We start from the raw sequence: 18,566 nt of genomic DNA, 5'->3' as shown, positions 1-18,566 counted from the left end.
TAAATCAATGAAGTTATGGTCTACTTCCGGTCGACCGGATGTGGCGCCATCTTGGAAGTATTTTAGATCGAAAGTTCCGGATGATCGATTCATATTACCAAAATTTCGAAGCTGTAGGATTAGTGGAACCTGAAAAAGCTCTAACGAATCGTTACAAGTTAGGTGGGACACCTGTATATTAAAAATGTCATTTTTGACGTTTCTTTACCAATTTTACGATTACTTGACAAGCTTAAATGTTAAAATATCATTTTATGTAAATTTTAAATGATAATCTTGTTATTTATTTATTTTTGAAGGAAACAAAAAGTTAAATTTGACGTTTTAATGTCAACTGTCAGAAGTAAATATCACATTTGACGCTCAAACTTTTTTTAACGATTAAATGTCATTTCTTAAAGTGAAGTTTCAACACATGATGTTTCAGAAAGTGAGGTTAACATAAAAAAACAAAATTTTAGAAATAAATTTAAATTAGATTGAGGTTATGGATCAATCTTAACAAAAACTAATTTTAAATTAAATAAAAAATTATTCACAATAATAGTTATAAAAATTATTAAGGAATTTATTTATAATAAAATAAATGTATCTAGAGAAATTTGTTTTTTTGAGGTTGGTAACTAAAACCAACTAATGACTTGACGTTAGTTTTGACAGAAAAAGAAACAATTTTATGAAAGTGAGGATAATGTAGATTTTTAATTAAAATGAAGGTAATAAATAATTTTTTTCTCATACGGTTGCGTTAAAAAGATGAAAATATGATCTTCTCAAAGGAACTTACTTATAATAAAGTAAATGTATCTGGGGAAATTTGTTTTTTGAGGTTGGTAAATAAAAAACAAGTTGACGTTAGTTTTGACAGAAGAAAAACTAATAAAATAATGATTAAGGTAATAAATAATTTTTTTCTTTTACGGTGGCGTTAAAAAAGTGAAAATATGATCTTCTCAAAAAAGAGAGAGAGAAAGAGAGGTTATGGTCGTTTGCTGGACCTGACTGGGTCTCGTTTTCTTGTTTATTTTGAAGTGTTATGGAGGGTAATTTTGTAAATTACCGCCGCGAGCGCTGAATTTGTAACTAAACTACGTATTAGCGGCGGATCGACCGGTCTCGGCTAATTCCTATCATTAGGCCGTTAAGGTTTCGATTCGTGATGTTTGGATACTGTCCGAACAGGACCGTACTCGAGCTCGGTTTCGAGCGCGGTAAAAGCATAAAAGTGTCGACTCCGAATCGAGATTTTTCCCTCGATACGGCCACTACCGAATCGTTCAAGTATTTCATTACAGGTCGAAAACGTGTAATTATATTTTCAAAATATCAGAAAACCGGTCTCCGATATATTATCGCATCATCAGAATGTGAATGAATAAATTAGTCATTCGGGATGGGTTATCACATTCTAACCTTAACCCGATATTAACGTACATTAGTTAGGTAGTTTTCTCAACTTTACTTAATGTGAGTAATTACAAAACTCTTTCTTTTACTTTAACCTCACTTTACGGATTTAAATAGTTCTTTCTCTAGATATCAACTACATTTCAACTATTAAATTTTCGAAAGGGATCAGTATCTTAAACGAATTCTTTGAAACACCCGTTTTATACCTGACCGCGAAAAGACGTTTAGGGATGAGAAAAAAAAGACAGGGAGAAAAGATTATTGAAGAATTTCATTTTATTTTTATTTTTAAATTCAGGTATATCAGAGACACACTGCGGACATAACCGCAAACTAATTAAATTAAAATACCACCGGTCTGAACGTAGATAATTGATTGTCGAAACAAAAGACTACCGATAGCATCTCGACGGCCATCTGGGGACGAAGCCCTCATCAATAACATTAAAATGACAAACTAAACAGATCCGGATTTTAAATTATTTTAATCGACTCTATATTAATTTAATTATTCTTTTAGATTTTTTATTATAATTTTAATACTTTATTATCTAATTCATTTTTTAGTACTTAATTTATTTTGAATCATTATTTTCGTTTATATTGCTAAACAATATTTTATTTTAAGTACGGTTCTGTTAATTATCCGAAAGAAATCTAAACTTATATTAAAACGAGTCGCTTGTCAATTGTCTTGAGGACCCTCTTCGTGAAATGTTGTCATACAAGTCCTTTATCGGATGTCGTTTTTTTTGATAGTCATTTCGAAAAATTAAAGAGCCCTACAAAGGTTTATGTCTTCGTTAAAATGTTTCTCTTAAAATAATTATAAAAAAAAAAATTTTTAACGTCAGTTTGACATTTAAATTTCGTTTACAAAGAATATAGTGAAGTTAGGCACTGTAAATTATTTAAAATGTCAAAAAAATATTAATTATTTAAAAATTTGTTTAAAATTTTTAATGGAAAATGCACGTTTCAATAGGGTATGCAAACTTTAAACTAATTTTTTCTTCAAGTTCTTATAATTGGTTTAACTGAGTCGTTACTAGCTCATATTTGCGTAATTACCAATTGCTATTTATGTATTATCTGTTAAATACACATTCCTTTTACGTTCCGGTTCATTTTTAACGCGCCTTAACTGTGCAAAATAACAACAAAAATTATTGGAAAATTTACTTAAAAATAAAAAAAAATTTATATCAGATATTTCATTTTGACAGTTACACATTTTTTATTGCTTAGATTTTGAGTGTAACATATTCTACAAGATTAATTCATATTTTTTTTATTTATAAATAAAAGTTAATGAATTAGGTAAATAATATAAATAATGGTATAGTATTACCATCTCGGTGAAAACAGCTCAACTAATTTAACCAAAACACAGATTTCTGTAATTTTATTGTCAACAATTTTTATTTCTTTCAGTATCTCAAATTGTTTCTTCTTAGAAAATAGATAATAATTTATTATTTTTCTCCAAATCACCAGCAATTGTATAAAATCATTTCTAAAATAGTCATCTTAAAAAAAAACAAGGAAATTTATTATTTTAAGGTTATGTTGTGTTTACCTACGAAAATGTGTGGAATTAAATACATATAATGGAATTGAAGCTTTTAACATTTTTTTATAATAATTTTGGTTATAAATTTATAATAATTAATTATGGTTGTTAAAATTTTTTTGAAGTTTAACTGTCAAATTGACAATTTAAAATTAACAAACTTGAAATCTATTTTGTTTACTTTTATTAATACCAGCTTATTAATAAATTATATATTATTATTTTTGTTAATAAATTATTTATTTATTTTTTTAAATATGTATTAATAATTGGATAATTGCGATTTTCATTTGTAGAGCGACATCTTTGGAAATAAAGCGCAACTTAATTAAAATTTTATTAAATTAATTTTAATTATGAATTTCTAAATTTTAATCATATTTATTTTATTGTGATGAAGAATAAATGTGTATATTTACCAATAAAATTATTATAATAAATACAATAAAAACAAACTAATTTTTACATGACTTTTAATTCATTCAATTAGACAATAGATGGCAATATTGTCTATATGTGCAAAATTATTTATAAAGAATTATTTGTTTAAAAAACATGTTTTATATCAAATAGCACCGATATAATATTTAAATCATTTATATACCTAAATATCATAAAATCTAGCTTATATTCCAGATAAATAAAGATTTAAATATTTTTTTTAAAGAAAGGTCATAATCTTATCACAAAGATAAAGTTTTTTTGTTTTTATGAGATGCTTTTGTTTTTATCTTAACCTTTTTATCTTAAATTTTAAAAGATGTTTCAATGATTTTAAAAGAAAGTTGGAAACCGGCGAAAAACGAATTAATTTTCATGAAGAATGAAAAATTTGGAGAAATTTCGTTTAAGCTGTTGGCAAGAATGCCCTGAAGATGTCAACGAACCGGTGGTAGACCGTACAACAAGTAAAATGGCGTAAAATAATACATAAAATTAATATTTTTCCGTGTTTAGTGTTCACGTTTTTGTTTCTCTTTTTTTATTGCTCACTGGTATTTTTGGTTAAAATTGGTTCAGAATTGGGGAAAGGATGAGCAGCAGGGCGAAGTCCCGACCTACAAATACGGACGTTTGTGCCGATTGTGGTGCTAACGGTACCAAAATTTAATTCAAATTGAAATGAAATAATCGCCCCCTTTTTTTTAAGATCCCACTTGGGCTTCCGTTAATCGAGGTATATTATTATGCGTCGAATGTTGTTGTATTCACCGTAATCTTGGTAGACACATTTCTCAAGTGAAATCGTTACATCAAAGTACATGGAATGGAAATTTATTAACGGTAATGAAAAAATGTAACAAAAACGTTATTTATTAATAAATTAAATATTTTTAGATGGTCCAAACTTTAAATAATAGTGGAGTAAATAATATGTGGGAACATACTTTATTAGAAAATGGATCAAAACTGAACAAAAAGAAACCAAATCCAAGAGATCCTTTAGAGTAATTATCGCAAACCTAACCTTAAAATTATCTGTCAAAATTTTAACCTAAAATGTTTTTATATTCGTCATTTTAAGAATTGCTATTAAATAATTCGTATTTTTTTTAGTACGAAAGCCGTTTTTATTAATGAAAAGCATGAACAATGTTTATTTGTATTCCGTCCTAATAATGAAGATGGTCTTTTATGCGTCGAAAATGAATTGGGTAAACAACTTCATGCTAGTGTTCGCACTAATAATTTGGATACATCATTCAGACTATTAATCCAAGGGGCTGACCCAAATTTTTTTCATGATGTAATAAATAAACGTTTAAATAATATTTTATAACTAATAAAGTTGTTTTAAGGAAAAAGGAACCACACCTTTGCACGTAGCAGCTAAGAAAAATCAAGTTTTACAAGCAGAATTATTAGTCGTTTATGGAGCAGACCCTACATACCCCGATTTACATGGAAAAACCCCTATAGATTACGCAAAGTAAATTAATTTTTAAATCACCTTTAAATTTTTTTTTAATAATATTTGTTTAAGGCAAAAGGGTCATAAAGATTTAATGATTCGTTTAATGGAAATGCAATATGAAGTCACTGATAAATTGAGTGTTTATTTGTGCCAGCGGAAACCAGATCATCAAAATGGAGTTCATTTCCTTATTCCAAATAACGGACCAAAATCTGATCAAATTATTAACAATAAACTTAAAAAAGCAAGTTGGTTTTACAGGATAATCTCGATATAACAGACAAAATATTTTTAAGTTATAATATTATCTAAACTCTGGGTATTCCCTGAGTTGTCTATATGATGTATAAATTAAGGATGATAGTTCTGCATTTTTATTGAACTAAAAGTATAACTAACACTAGAACTAGAAACATTCAGGTTTAACTGTCTTAAGAGACGTTCGCCTAAACTTGAATGTTTTTAGTTTTAAGTCTAGTGTTGGTTCTAGTGCTAGCTTTAGTTGCTTTGCAACATTAGATTGTTGTCTATTTTTATTGAACTAACACTACTATCCATGCAAAAAGCCAAGGCTCCTCACATTAGGGGTCAATATCTTCGTAACCACTCGATGAAAAAAATTGCGGTAAAGTTTATTGTAATCAGTGAACATTTCTGCGTATCACATGTTAATTTGAAAATTTTCGGGTCCGCGTTTTTTCTTTTATCGCGAGTTAAGTGAATAAACTACCTGATTTTTGAGAGTGCCAGCAACTTTGTCTACTTTGCGATTTTTTTTCTCCAAAACTATTTGATGAAAAGATTTCAAATTTGAACTGGTGGTAAATCGATGTGTTCTTAATGTGGGGCATATTTTATTTTTTCAATATTCCATATAGTTTCGCGGAAAATCGCGGTTTAGTAGGATTTGGTTATTTCGAAAACAACGTGGTGGATTTCAACGCGGTTTTTACCAAAATATGTCAAATCATGTCGCTTGTCGGATTCAGGTCGGAATCCGTTATCAGTTTTTCAAAATTAGGACTTCCTAATTTTTTAAGGGCGATTTAATGGAATTACAAATTAAAGAGAAACAGAAATAAACCATGCGGGGAGAGGGGGGTTTCGGCCAATCGGAACAGAGTTGAAGAGTTGTTGCTGTTTGCCCAACCCAACCGGATAGTAACTATTTTTAAAGAACTGTCGCAGAACAATCAATTTATCTATTGTTTTATCTCCTAAATGAGATCTAAATGTTGTGTTCAAGAGAAGCACGTTCCAATTCCACACTAGTTGGTGGAATAGTTTTCAAACATTCAAAAGCGAATTGAAGATTTTTATCCATACTACCGCCATTATTGAATATATCAATTTCCTGGATCAATGTAATGAATGCATTCTTAGTTAACTGGACAGGTGGCTTTGTTGTCTTTATTTAGACATTTTCAAACATATTTTGTTCTTCTATCTCATTTATCATAAATTGTGAAGCTATATCTGCTTTTCCTAGTGCAATACACCGCTAATATAAGGCTTTTACAGTTAGCTTTGCCGGTTCCAATATGGTTACTAAGGCTTTAATAAGTTCGTACTCTGAATCTACAAGGAAAGGCTCTTTTATGTCAAACATTGCTTTACGTGCGCATTTTTCTAATAATATGAATCGCTCCAACATAACAAACAGTGTACTTGTAGTCTGACAATTTAATATTAATTTAATTTCTTTTTCGTGGTCTTTTTTTATATAATTTTGTAATATCGAATGTGTGCTTGCAGTGTCAACCGATAGATCGAGTCTTATTCTTCAAAAAATAGTAAATTCATGACACAAACATATAACATATTCATAAACATATTTTAGTCGTCTTAAGAGACGTTCAGCTAAATCGGAATATTAGTTCTAGGCTAGTGTTAGCCCTAGTTTTAGTTGTTACTAAGCGTTAGATAGTTGTATATTTCTATTGACCTAAAACTAATCTAGAAAGATTCTATAACGCACTTTTGGCTATAATGGACACTCCCTTCGCCATATTAATCCGTTATATCGAGATTTTATGTATTTCTATTGTATAGATTATTAATATTGTATTAATTTTAGTTACCAAATCGATTATTTGAAGAATTAGTTGCTGATGTTTACGACGAAATCGATCGGAGAGAAATCGAAGCGAGTAAGTATCATTTAAAATTTGATTAATTTATATTAAACAGAAAAATAAAATCATTTTTGCTTACTAAATGGAAATAACATTCGTAAGTACAAAAAGAAATGTAACAAAAAAATTCTAACTTAACTTTTTTTTATTATTAGTTTGGTTAAGTAGCTCAGATTCGGTTAAATTAAACGCAACGCCGTTTCTTCCTGTTGATAAAACATTATCGAGAACTCGAAATCAAAGCAGACAAAAATTAGGTAAATTTCTGTCCCCCGAATTAAGGGCTTTAGTTTACGATATTTTGGTTGACACGCAACGGCGAATAATTGCATCGGAACGAGGTGAGTTTATTTCAAAATTAATAAAGAAAATAATTAATTTTAACATTTAGTTTCCTTAATTAACAAAGGAATTAATTTACCGAAATTGAGAGAAGTTTCGCAATTAACTGATGATGATCCACTTTATGATTCAGTCGCATCAGATGATGATTACGCCATAGTTGCTGATAATGAAGACGTAAAAAATTTTTAAAGTCTAATAATTAATTATTAAAAATAAATAATTTTTTTGTAGAAAAATGATATTGATGGAAAAAATTTAATAAGAAAAGACGATAACGACAATATGTTTTGCTTAAAAGAAGAAAAAGTTGAAGTGGTTGAATTAACGAAGAAATTAGAAATGTCTGATACAAAAATTTCAACTCTACAACAAGAAGTGGTGAATTTAAAGGCGGTTATTGAGAAATTAAATTCGGAAAATACTGAGTTAAGAACGCGATTATCGCACGCCGAAACGAATTCTTTACATAGTTTTAATGGAATTGATAGTGGGTGTAGTTCCTTGGACGGGTTTTTAAGTGAATCTAAATTCGTTAACGGTCAAATTCCAGCATCTCCCGTTGATTTAAGAAATAGGAGACAAATCCGTCCGTTAAGTATGTACGAAACTCGCGAAGGCTTAAAAACCCCAAATTGGCAGAATATAAAAAATCAATTAAAACATAACACAGAAAATCAAATGCGGACAACAACGAGTTTATACAACACAAATTCATACGGAAATCCGATTTTATATTGTACAGAACAAATAACTAAAGCAATTCAACAATTGATGCAAAGTGCTCAAGATACAAATGCTCGAGATCAATGTTTAACGCAATCTGAGAAGATTAAAGTGGCTGTTTTAGCGTTAGTTGCAAATATTCCGGTTGAAAATAAAACTGAGGCAACTCGAAATTTATTGGATAATGTTTATCGTTTACAGAGTGCTTGTTCAAATTTTGTTAAAGCTAATAAAACGGGGGATCAACAACAATCGCAGTTATGTTTTCAAGGGATTAGAGAATGGGCTTATGAAATAGCTAAAGAAACGAAACAGATTGTTACAAAATATAATAGTGGTTAAGGTGTAATTAACATAAAGAAATAAGGAGGTGCAATAAAAATGAAGAAAGGAAGAATCGATAACGTTATAGTATTCTTTTTAATAATTTAATAACAGTTTTATTAAGTAATGAGTCGCAAAATTTGACTCAAATAATATTCAGATTTAATTTAAACAAATTAAATAAGGTTTTATATACACTGACTGAATAATTAATAGAAATCTATATTATTATTTACAAAATATATTATGTATAAAGAAAGAGAAAAAAGTTAAAGTATTTTTATGAATATTAATCCTATTTTTTCTTCTTTCCGTAGTGTTGTTATAAAAATATTTAAAAATTTATTAAAAATATATTTCACTCCATACACGTTTTTTATTATTTTTGATTCTTGTTTAAATTTTGTTTAACATTTCCATATAACCACTGCTAAATTTCCTCCAAAAAACATGTACAATAAATTTTTAGCTTCATAACTGATTTCAAAACCGAATCCTTCTCCTATTACCACATTAAAAGGGGGACCGAGTTTTTTATCCATTTGTTCTTTTACCATTTTTGCTGCTGCCTAATTATAAATGTGAAATTCAAAAAAAAATGTCATCAAACATTTATTGCTATAAGGACCTGATATGCTGCTACTATTAACAAAAAATTTTGCCTTATTTGGCACAAGTACCTTATATTAATAAAATTTAACATTTTTTGAGTTTTTAAATAAATAATTGTAACTTACTTCATTGTTATCCGCAAATTTTTCACATGCTGTAACAACTAATTCAACAATTTCTTGTTTAGCTTCTTCGGACATATCACAATACTACAATACAACAATTTATCATTAATTTTACGTTATTATTTTTTCGAGAAATCATAATTTAGATGTTCTGTTATAAAAAAATCGATAAACCGAAAAATGACTCACCCTTACTAAAGGGTATGTATGAACGACCTTTTTAACTTCACCTTCTTTCGCTTCATCTCCCATTCTTTATAAGTTTTTTTATATGTTAGTTTCTAACAAAATATTAAGTTGTTTTTATAAATCTTATCATGTATAATTTCGAATTGTGACAGATTAAATTTCTTTGAAGCTTTCAGGCGTTATTGAGCAAACAAATAAATGTTGCCAACATAAAATTTAAAAAAAAATAAAAGCTTGAAATTATTAAAAATTAAAAAAAACTAGTTTTAATTGAACAAATACGTTTATTATCAATATAATTCTATGCTTAAAATATTTAAATGTTACTTTTTAACTCCCAACATTCATCCCAAAACGTTTTTAACCTATTTTCATAATTCAAACAAAAATGTCGAAAATCTTTTAACAACTTAGTTTGGAAATTGTTATCGATGGCTGGATTAGTTCTCCATCGACGACTAATCATGTGATTCCAAGACCATAAAAATCCCATCTAAAAATTTAAAAAAAATAAAAAAAAAACATAACCTAAAAAATTTTTGACATCACCCTTTTTGAATTATCATAATCATCTTTATTTTTCCCACTAACGTGTCTAGTAATATACGCCTCGTGAGGACTGGGCATCACATCAATAGCACCATATTTCCGATCGGTTTGTTCCGCACTCCTAACTGTTAAATTATTACATCTATTTGACGTCATTGGACTTGAAATTAATATAAAAACAGTTCCAGTTGCGTGAACGTATTGTCGATCCTGAGTATATTCCTTTTCCGTTTCAGTTAAACACGGAATAAAACCAAATTTACAAATAATCGCCTCTTGAAATAAAAATAAACGTTCAATTTGCCGAGGCGAACGTAACTCTCGGAATAAAAATTCACGTTTTCCCAGACAATTCAAATTTAAAGGGATAAAAATTGGCCCTCGTAACGGATCTGATTTACTTGAATACGGTAAAGCTAATGGATCATGTGGAATTGGTACTATTTGTAAAGCACATGATCCTTGAGCTTTTCTCGACCAACCACTTAACTAAAAATAAAATAACAACATAACTATATTTTTATTATTAAAATTAATTACTAATTCGGAAACGATTGATCCCGAAGATGTTAACCATTCAACAATAATTTCATAAGCTTGATCTGGCCGAAATAACGTTTGATATTTAACGTGACCCCATTCAACACGATCACTTTTACTTGAAACATCAATATCCAAGTACATCCTTTTATATAAAGGACCTAAAAATAAATTGATACAAAATATGTACAGTGTGTTAATTATCGTACCGACGTCATCATTGCAAGTATGCAACCAATATCACAGTATTGGTATTGCAATACGCGATTTGCCTATTTGGTTGCATACTTGTAATAATGACATCGAGTACGATAATTAATTAACACATTTTTTACCATCAATGTCTGTTTGTAAATAACCAACATCAACATCGTCCATTAAAAAATGTGGAATCCCTTCGTTATCGTTGTTTAATGGTGCAGAGGGGATATTTAAAGCATTCGTAACATCAGATAATCCCCAATTTAGTGCTGGTTTTACTTCAACTTCCATCCATTCGTTTTCAAAACTTTGAATATCATAACACGGTGAGTCCCCGTCTCTTTCATCAATCGATGATTTTCCGGTTTGTTGAATTAAATATAAATAAAAACCGTAAAGAAATGGTTTTGTTGGTTCACCAGAAGCGTGACAAATAAATCGCTCACGTTGGAGATTTATAAAAATCTATAATCAACGAAATTTGTATTAAAATTGGCAACTGTCAAAAAAGTGAAGTTAGATTTTCTGAATTAAGAGTTAATAAAGAATTAATAAGATTAATAACGCACTTGAACTGATTGATCTAAAGTTGTTACACCCTCCATGTGATTCATCAACCAATTTACAGCATCCGAAGCAATAAATGTATTTTGGGGTAAATTTGGATGATTTAAAATAAGTCCACTTTGGGGATGTTTTAAGTTTTCAATGATTTCTGAGAAATTCGCTGTTGATTTTAACATTAAATCGGTGGAAACTCTACAAAAATGTTTGATTTAATAAATTAAATATGAGATATTTAGGAGTACAAATAAGATCCGCCGTTTTCTATAAAAAATTAGGAATGTATTGTATGGTACATTACTTTTTATTAAAAGTATTGTACATCATTAGCCACTACCAGAGAATAACAAGAAATGACATTGACGTCGATTCGTTTGATGTTGGCGGCACCTCGTTTTGTGACCTCGAGTCCGTCATCTTATCGCGAGTTACCAAAAGCACTGAATCAAAGTCTATTGATTAAATATATTGCATAAGGTTATCCAATTCCTTCTGAACGCTGTTGTTATGAACTCACTTAAAGCTAGTGCAAGTCACTACAAGCAATCAATGCGCCTCAACTATAATTTTCTTCAAATTAAAGAAATGTATCAAAAATTCCCACAAATGACGCTTACTCGGTACAAAACTTTGTGATGCTCATACGGAGTCACTAATCCTGCAAGGTTTTTTCACCATAACTTTCTGGTGGAGCCTTCTTTTGTCAAACGACGAAAACTTATTTATACTCCTTAAATAAAGAATTATTACAGTTCATCATTGTTGGTATCTTGAGATTGAGAGTTTTCCAACAAATGTTGTTGCAAAATTTCAATAGCAGGTGAAGCTCGTCCTCTTTCCATTACTTTCGAACCTGATCTGTATTTAAAAAAATTAATAAAGTAATGTTGAATGAAAAGATAGATTTAACCACAACTCAAAGCGTCTACATTAAATAAAAAACTACAAAAGCTTTGAATCAATCAATTCTTTTTTAAATGCATACTAAAGCTTTATTCCGCAAAAAATACCAACCTAAGACCACTAGCAACGTACCGCTCAGTAGAGCGAATGGAAGTATTCTGTAAAAACCAAGCAATTTAAACAACATAACCAAAAAAATAATTCAACAACGTCAAAAATGTGATTTAAATTAACAATTTAAAAAAATTATGTTAGAGTAACCCTTTAAAGCACCACTTTTAACTCAAATTATATCAAATATTTAGGTTATGTAAAAGCTTCTTTTAAGATAAAACTTAACAAAAACGAATTAATTATGATTAAAAAAGAATTAAAGTGCGTTAAAGGGTAAATATATAAAAAAAAGTCCCCATTAACATGCTCCCTTTTTCTTTCTCCGCCATTAAACCGCATTAGAAAGTTATAATAATAAAATACAAACAACGCAAGCTGCAAGAAATTATTAACATAAAACTCAAAAAAAAACCGGTAGCTTTATTAAAAACGTTTTCCAACCTGGGCCGCGATCTTTCCGGGAGCCGATTGCTACCCAAACGTTCCCTGAACGGTGAATTAGTAGACGATGTCTGAAATAAAATTGATTAGAGACACAAAAAAATATTAGTGACACAATATTGTTAATAAATTAAAAAATAATTAAAAAAATAAATAGACTGAGAAATATTTAAGAATTAATCAATGATCATTTTTAAAGCTTCTAACTGTGCAACAAAAAGAAAGACTTAAAAATACGTAAAATTAAGCGTGTAAATAAATATTATGATATTTAAGCAAAATTTTTTGTGGTTAAAGCAATTTTGACGTTTAAATCGCCAAATAAAAAGTTTGACGTTTCAAATGTCAAAATGATTAAAAAAATGTTCTTTAAGAGACTTTAACTTTTAAGAGATTTTAAAATATTTCCAAATCTTTGTATAAATTAGTGTAAAAAGTACCTGGTTAACGGCGCTCATGCTATAACGGCGCGGTTGCGCCAACGGCACGCTGCAGTTTATAACGCTCAGAGACATCTACAACAACATGCAAAAAAATGTGGGGGGTGGCAACGTTCTCATGCAGATCTAAATCTAGATGGAATTGTTGCTAAATTAATAATAAAACTATTTCGATTAAACGGGGTAACTAAGAGTAATGAAAACAAAGCTTTCTAAAAAAAGAAAACATAAAAATGTGTAAAGAAGAAGGAAGAAAATAGATTTAGAAGCACATTTAGACAAACCCTAGGTTTCTTCGTAGCGCTGTGTCTCTTAATTTTATTAACAACGGCTTCTGTGAATTTTAAAAATCCTTCCACCATTAATTGGTGTTCAGAGGGTGTCAATGGAGTGTAAATGTCGCAACGTTGCGATCCTTCCAATATACGTTTAGTTGCGGCGTTGTTTAAAGGCAACAAAAAAATTTTAAACCTATAAATAAATAATTTTAAATTAACTTAATCTCAAAATAAAACATATTTACCTCCAAAATTTTAACGAACAATCCAAAGGAAAATCAGTATCCCCACGAGTACAAATGTAATGATCAACGTAATTCCAATTATAATGTTCCAATTTTTCCGTTGTAAATGATGCATATGATTCCTCGTAATTATCATGATGAGGAGCATAAAATCGATATTGATATTGGTATTTAAAACCAGGATAAGGATGCCTGGAGGTTAAGTTTCAATTCATTTTTAATATTTAAAATAAAATTATTTACCTTGGTCTATATCTAGTTACTTCAATATTCTTCCCAGATAACGCAATTTTATGGAATAATCTCCCAATCGATAAAATATAAGTTTGATCCCCATCCGAAGCTTTTCTCCGTAAAACCGAAGAACAACTTTTCTTCATACTCGGCATTAACACCAATTGAAATCCTTGCGCTAATCGTTGCGAGATCAACTCGTTAAACACCTCATTTGTTGTTAGAGGTTTCTTATAACCGACTCTTTGCTGGGAAAAATCCGCATTTACATCGTCCGGTAAAAGGTTGTACAACGAAACAACGTAATCAAATTGTAAAGATCGTCCATCCGGGAAATAATCCGTTGTTATCGGAAGGCAAGCAGGAATTGTTAACGACTTCCAATCAACACCTTATTGTTGAAATAATAATAGTATATTATTAAACGAGCATTATAGGCTATTATATATGAGTAGAATACTATACTTTGTCCACGACTACTGTTGAAATTGATTCCATAAATTTATTTTTTTAAATAAATTTTTGAATAAACTTTAAACGTCAATGTGACACAAATTCAATGTTACCAACTGTAACCAACTTCACAACAATTTGTCAAAATTAAATGTCAATTTTATGAAACGTCATTTTACGAAAATTAATTAATTTATGTTTAAATCATACAAAAAAAGGGATTTGTTTACGTTTTTTCAATGTTAGAAAGTCTAAAAAATTAAATTAAATTGACGTTTTTTGATTTTTGACGTTTGTCAAGTTGATTACAAATGAATAATGATTATTCTCCGCTATTATTCACTCCGTGAAAAACCCTGTTATTTCAGAAAACTCATTTATAAGGTAGTCGTGGACAAATTAGTTATTGAAATAAATAATAATAAAAAAGAAGCAATATTTTGACAGCTAAATCTAACCCTAAAAAAAATCTAACTAAAATAGCTGTCAAAATATTAAAAGTTAGGTTAGTTTAAGGAAAGCGTTATTTTAAGCAAGAAATTAGAAAAACCAAGAAATAAATAAACACAAAAAGTTATTTGAACTAATTTTCTAATGACTTCACCTATAAGTACTTCATTAACTGCTTGCAGATGTTGTGTCCAGTAGTCGAGAGCCATGAGGTTAACCGAAAAAAGACAATTGTATCATGAATAACCCGGCAAAAAAATTAAATACACCAGTTCAACTCCTATAAAAACATTTGAGTTGAAATGAAATTAATTAGTATTAAAAATGGAATATTGCACGATTTCAAGCCCCCATATACACATTTTCTTAAATTGATTTCGATCATTTTCTCATGTAAATACACCAAGTACCTGTCGTTAAAGCCGGCGTCCATTCTTGTTCCCCTGTAACACCCCAAAGTAAAGTTTTCGATGTATTTTTTGGTGGAATTGGAATTTTCCTATGTCCAATACTATGTTGTAACAAAGATTTTTCTTTTTTGCAATCTAAAAAATGTTAAAAATGTAATAATTTTATATTTAATCGAATTAAATGATTATTTTACACTCTTGTAATGCTGGGGTCACAATCAATTTCGAATTTGAATTATTTTTAATGTTTACGAATTGGTGGTTATTCTCAGAAGATAGAGATTTCGCTGGAACTGCTTGATAATGATGTTGTTGCATTAAAACACCACTTGGACCTGAAAATTTTATTTATTAATCACATTTTATGATTTGGTTATTTTATTAACCTTTCGGAAAAATATGCGTCCAACGTCTTCTATTTGATGTTAATTTAATGGTTACATGAGAAGGATCAAAAGGATTTATTAGAGCTCTTGATTCTAAAGGTGGTGATCCTTCCGATCCAACAACCATACGTAATGGAGGTGATAAATCCCGATCAGCAATCGTTAAAGATTTATCATCATTATGTGGGGAAATTAAAGGACTCGCTGTTGCTGAAGGAATAGCAATAGGCTGAGATTCCCGGTTCACACAATCACTGTTATGATTATACTCAATATCAGGATTTGAAAGTTTTCTACGTAACCCTCTAAGTTCGTGAGGTTCTAAAAGCCCCCCAGAACTCCTTTTATAACGTCCCGTCGTTTTATGAAACCTAAAAAAAAAAAAACTTTTATTTAATTAACCTCCTAAATTTAATTTGTATTTCCGTACTCAAATTCGTGAACACCATGTGATGCTGGGGGTTGAAAAATTTGCGCATCATAAGCATCATAATCAAAAAACGTGTTATGAATATAATCATCATCACAAGTTAACATAGGTTGAGTATGTTTTGCATCTTCAGCATCTTCAATAAAACACGGTGGTAATTTTATCCTTGGTACGAAATCGGAATATGCAACTTTTCGATTTGTTGAATAAAACGATAAATTTATCCAATGCGGCATTGAATAGTCATCAGGAACTTTTAAATGTGTATCTTTATTGTGAAACTACAAAAAATATTTTGAGGTTGTTGTAAATATAAATGATAAATAAGTAACTTAATGAAAACAAAAGTTACAATAGTATATTATTATACGAGCATTGTATAATGAGGGCTATTATATGTGAGTAGACTACTATAGTTTGTCCACGACTATTATTGAAATAGATTCCATAAATTTATTTTTTTAAATACATTTTTGAATAAAGTTTAAACGTCAATCTGACACAAATTCAATGTTACCAACTGTAACTAACTTCACAACTTTGTCAAAATTAAATGTCAATTTTATGAAACGTAATGTTTTTTAAGAAAATTAATTAATTTATGCTTAAAAAGAAATTTGTTTACGTTGTTTTAATATCAAACCTTTAGAAAGTTCTAAAACAATTAAATTAAATTGACATTTTTTGAAATTGTGACGTAATTTAAATTTTTTTCAGTAACTAAATAGTTGAGGTTAAAATACTAACAAATTTTTAGATAAATACGATCTTAACTAAATACATATTTATTGTAAAAACATGCTACAAACTAAAGAAATAGAACAAAACACCTTTTCTATGTAAACAAATGGAAAATAAACACCCCAAAAAATTTTTTATGTACCGTTTTCATCATTGACGTCAGTGTGACGTATTTATTTCAAAACATGATAAAACAAAACTCCCTTTTAATTTTGCCAACTTTACAATAAAAAACTTGACAGGTGTTATAGATAAAAAAACCAACTTATAAATCACAACAGAGGTTACCTTATTAATTTTGAGGTTATATATAAACGTCAAACTTACTTTTAATAAAGGTACAGCATGCAAAGGTTGTTCCCCAACGCAAACTAAATCACTTCCAACACCATTATCAATGATTCTTTGCTTGGTGATATTTGCTAATTCACGATCAACTTCAAAAACTCCAACTCCTGGAGTGATAACAACACTTAATTGACCAGTTCGATCGAAACTTCTATCTAAATAATGTTTTTCGAAAACTAAAAATTTAAAATCATTAGAATTTTGCATTGAATAACTTAATTTTATATTTTCTTCACCGTTCAAAGACATATTTAGAACCTCCAAGAAATTTCCTTGTGAAGCAGAACTATTTGTAGCCCGAGGAATTAATTCATCATCCTTTGAGTGATACTCTAAAACAAATTTTAAATACTCAGAGAACAAACGGCGTAATTGAACGATAATTCCACTCCAATCCTCGTATTTTTCATTTTGAATTGCAACCCTTAAAAAAATAATTACGTACTAATAATAGAAATTAATTTTTTTGATTATTTACCGATAAAAATCTTCATAATACCTTCCACGATAATCTTTTTGTAAGCATTCCCTCATACACAAAGGAAACTCTTCTAAACAATTAGCTTCATAAAACGTCCTTGAAAACAAAACAATCGTAACTTCGTGATTACTACCGTTTTTCTTCCATTTTGAAAATAAATCTGATAAAAACCCATTAACAGCTTTCTCAAAATATAAATCACCGTAAATATCAAAATCCCACATTTCCGAACTCATTTGTAAGAAAAGATACACCATCGAAGTTGAAGATCGAAAAACGATTTTTGTGTCATCCGTTATCACTCCGCAAGCAACTCTATCACCTTGGGACCACATTTCGTACACTTGACATCGAACAGCCCCATTACAAAATTCAATTTTTTTATTAATATAAACACAAGAATAAATCAAATTGTTTTTTAAACGCCACATTTCGGAACGACCCATGTATTGATCTTTAAATGTTAACTCAATGGAATCTAATGCTACATCATTTGGATCTACAATTCTTATACAGATATCTTTTTCTTTTCGGAGATTAAAAGTGTTTGCTATCGTCTGTTCAACACTTATTGTATCTTTCGTAAGGTTAAATTCATCTTTAAATAATTTTATTTGGAGAAGAAGTCTGGGATTTTCATCTTCGCTTGGGTGGTGAATTTCGACGATATCACCCTCTTTTGCTTCTAAGAAATCTTTTGGGTTTATCAGGAGATCGTCACTGCTGAAGTTCTTTTGGTGTACTTTTAAACGGAACGATTTCATGTTGATTTTTGTATCAATTTTAAAATATTTTCAACATAACATAACCTATACATTATTGAAAAAGTTAAGTCATTATTGTATACGATCTTTATGCTTACTGTAATTAATAAATATAATTTGTTTTTGTTTAATTGTTATACTTTTCTACATTATTTCGTATTTTTTTAACAATTAATTAAATTCCTTTGTGTATTTTGACTTTGACAGATGACACTTAAAAATTTAATCGGGAGAATATCTAAT

The 18,566-nt window shown here is 29.3% G+C and overlaps 3 protein-coding genes across 8 annotated transcripts; 1 reads left to right on the top strand and 2 right to left on the bottom strand.

The window, feature by feature from the left end:
• The first annotated feature begins 3,754 nt into the window (after positions 1 to 3,754).
• Positions 3,755 to 8,791, top strand: LOC111427252 (ARF GTPase-activating protein GIT1). 2 transcript variants are annotated; one of them, XM_071194094.1, is made up of 11 exons: positions 3,755 to 3,901; positions 4,004 to 4,080; positions 4,134 to 4,267; positions 4,322 to 4,431; positions 4,541 to 4,730; positions 4,783 to 4,913; positions 4,968 to 5,142; positions 6,976 to 7,048; positions 7,189 to 7,374; positions 7,443 to 7,552; positions 7,610 to 8,791. In XM_071194094.1, the coding sequence occupies exons 1-11, from the start codon at positions 3,807 to 3,809 to the stop codon at positions 8,441 to 8,443; spliced, it is 2,115 nt and encodes a 704-aa protein (XP_071050195.1). In that variant the 5' UTR covers positions 3,755 to 3,806; the 3' UTR covers positions 8,444 to 8,791. The 2 variants fall into 2 exon arrangements, with proteins under 2 accessions (XP_071050195.1, XP_071050194.1); XM_071194093.1 differs by having other exon boundaries at positions 7,425 to 7,552.
• Positions 8,743 to 9,542, bottom strand: LOC111427113 (dynein axonemal light chain 4). The gene is made up of 3 exons (XM_023062102.2): positions 9,352 to 9,542; positions 9,163 to 9,246; positions 8,743 to 8,994 (listed from the first exon to the last, which is right to left on the bottom strand). Exons 1-3 carry the CDS (start codon positions 9,412 to 9,414, stop codon positions 8,833 to 8,835), a joined length of 309 nt encoding a protein of 102 aa, XP_022917870.1. The 5' UTR covers positions 9,415 to 9,542; the 3' UTR covers positions 8,743 to 8,832.
• A 73-nt stretch (positions 9,543 to 9,615) lies between these two features.
• Positions 9,616 to 18,534, bottom strand: LOC111427112 (GATOR complex protein Iml1). Of its 5 annotated transcripts, none has more exons than XM_023062096.2 (20): positions 18,422 to 18,534; positions 17,557 to 18,368; positions 17,315 to 17,502; positions 17,058 to 17,254; positions 15,990 to 16,270; positions 15,560 to 15,930; positions 15,368 to 15,508; positions 15,174 to 15,308; positions 14,918 to 14,935; positions 13,870 to 14,251; positions 13,627 to 13,818; positions 13,388 to 13,574; positions 13,104 to 13,178; positions 12,664 to 12,734; positions 11,956 to 12,063; positions 11,211 to 11,400; positions 10,776 to 11,106; positions 10,441 to 10,601; positions 9,901 to 10,389; positions 9,616 to 9,844 (listed from the first exon to the last, which is right to left on the bottom strand). In XM_023062096.2, exons 2-20 carry the CDS (start codon positions 18,321 to 18,323, stop codon positions 9,668 to 9,670), a joined length of 4,461 nt encoding a protein of 1,486 aa, XP_022917864.2. In that variant the 5' UTR covers positions 18,324 to 18,368; positions 18,422 to 18,534; the 3' UTR covers positions 9,616 to 9,667. The 5 variants fall into 5 exon arrangements, with proteins under 5 accessions (XP_022917864.2, XP_022917867.1, XP_071050193.1 ...); XM_023062099.2 differs by lacking the exon at positions 12,664 to 12,734 and adding an exon at positions 12,220 to 12,266; XM_071194092.1 differs by lacking the exon at positions 13,104 to 13,178.
• Between the last annotated feature and the right edge of the window lie 32 nt (positions 18,535 to 18,566).

The sequence above is a fragment of the Onthophagus taurus genome, chromosome 2 (genome assembly GCF_036711975.1).
Source record: "Onthophagus taurus isolate NC chromosome 2, IU_Otau_3.0, whole genome shotgun sequence".
Lineage (NCBI taxonomy): Eukaryota > Metazoa > Arthropoda > Insecta > Coleoptera > Scarabaeidae > Onthophagus > Onthophagus taurus.
The sequence above is the reverse complement of the archived record's forward strand: the minus strand, read 5'-3'. Positions and strand labels throughout refer to the sequence as shown.

Bases quoted from the DNA above. Each gene is read 5' to 3' on its own strand.
- LOC111427252 (XM_071194093.1), top strand. From the start codon at position 3,807: ATGAAAAATTTGGAGAAATTTCGTTTAAGCTGTTGGCAAGAATGCCCT. The intron at 4,081-4,133 runs GTACCAAAATTT...CTTTTTTTTAAG, and splicing joins TGCCGATTGTGGTGCTAACG to ATCCCACTTGGGCTTCCGTT. The intron at 7,553-7,609 runs GTAAAAAATTTT...ATTTTTTTGTAG, and splicing joins TAGTTGCTGATAATGAAGAC to AAAAATGATATTGATGGAAA.
- LOC111427113 (XM_023062102.2), bottom strand. From the start codon at position 9,414: ATGGGAGATGAAGCGAAAGAAGGTGAAGTTAAAAAGGTCGTTCATACA. The intron at 9,247-9,351 runs GTGAGTCATTTT...GTTGTATTGTAG, and splicing joins ATACATACCCTTTAGTAAGG to TATTGTGATATGTCCGAAGA. The intron at 8,995-9,162 runs GTAAGTTACAAT...ATTTATAATTAG, and splicing joins AATTTGCGGATAACAATGAA to GCAGCAGCAAAAATGGTAAA.
- LOC111427112 (XM_023062096.2), bottom strand. From the start codon at position 18,323: ATGAAATCGTTCCGTTTAAAAGTACACCAAAAGAACTTCAGCAGTGAC. The intron at 15,931-15,989 runs GTACGGAAATAC...TTTTTTTTTTAG, and splicing joins CATGGTGTTCACGAATTTGA to GTTTCATAAAACGACGGGAC. The intron at 9,845-9,900 runs GTGATGTCAAAA...TTAAATTTTTAG, and splicing joins ATTATGATAATTCAAAAAGG to ATGGGATTTTTATGGTCTTG.